General features: G+C 28.3%; 1 protein-coding gene across 1 annotated transcript in view; it reads left to right on the top strand.

The window, feature by feature from the left end:
• LOC124419504 overlaps window positions 1-2,485 on the top strand; it is a 3,763-nt gene extending 1,278 nt beyond the window's left edge. The window contains exons 2-3 of the mRNA XM_046949269.1: window positions 76-415; window positions 473-2,485. Of these exons, the coding sequence (XP_046805225.1) occupies window positions 76-415; window positions 473-772 (640 nt within the window). The 3' untranslated portion in view covers window positions 773-2,485. The remainder of the gene's footprint in view (window positions 1-75; window positions 416-472) is intronic.
• The last annotated feature ends 236 nt before the right edge of the window (window positions 2,486-2,721 follow it).

Here is a 2,721-nt window from a genome sequence, read left to right as displayed (position 1 = left end):
TCTTCAAGATAGATAGATAGTTAAATATCTAAAAATATACTGAATTTTAAGTAATTTTTATAATTCCATTTCTAGGATATTTCCCGAACAATTGCATTCGCTAATACAACGTTTTGCCAATGGCGAGGGAGAAGTTATCAAGCATATACCCGAAAGTGAAGCACAAGGTAATATTTTGCCACGAAATGATAATAAGTTTTCACGCAACTGGAAGACTAAACCAAAACTGAGCGATGAAGAAATCATAATGGGTAAAATACATGGTACCTTGATAGACGAAGATAAAGAGTTGCGTAAACGACCAGCACCGCCGTCTATGATACCGCGCGGTGGTCGTCCTGATATTATGACACCCATGACCCCTATGATGCCAAGGGGTTCATTTGGTGGTGGGGCCTTTGATGGAAACTATCAGGTATTTGGACTTGAGACATTTTAATTATTTATTAAACTTAAAAATTTACTCTCGTAGGGTCCCAAAATGTTTAGCCAAAGTGTAATGACAAAAACTATACGCAAACCTGATGGCACTTATGAAACTACTAAAGTTACCCAAGATTCACAGGGTAATAAGACCACTACTGTTACACGTACAGTAGATGGCAAAACCGAAACTATAACCACTTATGATGGGGCCGCTGGAGGAGGAACTGCTGGTCATAATCAAATGCTACAAAGACATGCAGATAACAAACCAGAAGCACAGGTCTATTCAGATCGTAATGTCTATGTCTCGAAAGAAGGTTATGCCTTACCACGGAACCTCTGGTGACCAGTGGTTGGCCAATTGCAGATAAATAACAATTTGCAAACTATTATTAATATTATAAGTATATATAAACAGCAGCAACAACAACAACTATATCCAACAACCATATTAATGGACACTTTATTCATCGTAGAACAACTTTATGTAGTTATTATTATTATGATTATGACTGTAGTATTATTATTACTACTTTTGGCTTTAGCTTCAGCAATTGTTTATTTATTATTATCAACTCCACCAACACCATCATCGTCAGCCGTTTTCCGTGATGAAAATTTTACAAATTTTATTTATAGATTTACACGTATTTGGTGTTTTAGATGAAGAAAATCTTAATTGAGACTTGAAAGAAACAAAATGGACATTTTTAACTAATCTGTACTGTAACGCGCTACAATTTATGGCAAAAATACTAATGACTTTTTTTTTTGGTGAACAAAAGCGAACAAATCTTTATTTGATTGAAGCAAAAGAAACGTTTAAAATTAGTCATTGTTTTTTGTTATACAACAAAAATTGTATTAAAAATAAAATTTATTTGTCCTGTTGTTTAAAACAATTCAAAGCAACAAAAAATAACGAACAGGATTGATTATTCACAGCCTCCATAAGGCTGATTGGTATGTCTCCTTATCGATGATGGCCTTGTGAGAGATAAAAACAAAAAAACAAAACTGAAATATGAGAAATAACGTATTTTGTTGAAATTAAACAAGAACAAAAAAAAAAAAAACATCTAATTAGTTTTTGATTTTAATATACTGCGTTTTAATGTTTTGTTTAAATCACAAACACACACTCACATATATGTTTTGCACTTTAAATTTGATTTATAAAACATTTTAAACATTTAGGTGCAATTTGTCTAGAACACATTTATACGTGTTTTGTTTGTTATCCTCTTTTGATGAATGTCTTTCGGACAAAGTTGATAAATTTTAAAACCAAAGTTTTTTTTTGTATGTATTTCTGTAAATTCTTTTAATTTAGGTTTTCTTTTCATTTATATTCCTATAGTTTATTTTTAGCATTATAATTTCATTATTAATCAAACCATCACATACGTACATACATACATCCGTATTAAATGTCAGGCATTATTAATTTGATTCAAGGATGAAAGATATATTTGAAAGTTTAAGAAAACTTTGTGTCTGTCTCAATAAAGTAACAATAAAACTCATCTAAAATACTAAACTACAAAATATTTGTCTTTTTGCTTGAACTAGTATATGAAACTAAATTCTATGTATCTATACTATACTAAATCTCTAACTAATATTGTTTCATTCATTATTATCTTTATTCATTTTTTTTTTTTTCAAACAAAAGAATTGAAATAAATGTTGGTAAAATTCTACTCTTTAATTACTGTACTTGTTGATAGGGTTTACATTGAAAACTTGGTAAAAACAGTCTCTAGCTAACTAATAAAACTTTCAAATTTGATTACTATTTTTTATTAACAATTTCTTTTCATTTTCTTTTGGCCAATTTTTTTTATAATTTAATTATTTATATTATTAAGACATCAATAATTATTTTAAGTTTCTATTGCAAATTGATCGTATTTAAATTCCAATTAATTATAAAGACATACATTTTAATTTAACAAAATTTTAGTTTATAGACTGCAAAATCATTTTAAGTACTTTTTTTTACAAAAATTACATATAATTTTAAATCAGAGTAAAAATAAACTAAATGCTATATCGACATCTTTTGTTTTGTTTGTTTTCTATTAATTTATTTTTTAATTTTGAGAGATTTGAAATCTATTTTTATTTTAAAGGGAAAAACTGCATACACACTACCATTGTAAGCTTTGGAAGTTTGTGTAGTTATCTCTGGATAGATAAATAGATATATAGGTAGATAGATAGATAGATAGATAGATAGATAGATAGATAGATAGATAGATAGATAGATAGATAGATAGATAGATAGATAGA

Source organism: Lucilia cuprina, chromosome 2 (assembly GCF_022045245.1).
Source record: "Lucilia cuprina isolate Lc7/37 chromosome 2, ASM2204524v1, whole genome shotgun sequence".
Lineage (NCBI taxonomy): Eukaryota > Metazoa > Arthropoda > Insecta > Diptera > Calliphoridae > Lucilia > Lucilia cuprina.
This window is presented reverse-complemented; position numbering and strand designations above follow the sequence as displayed.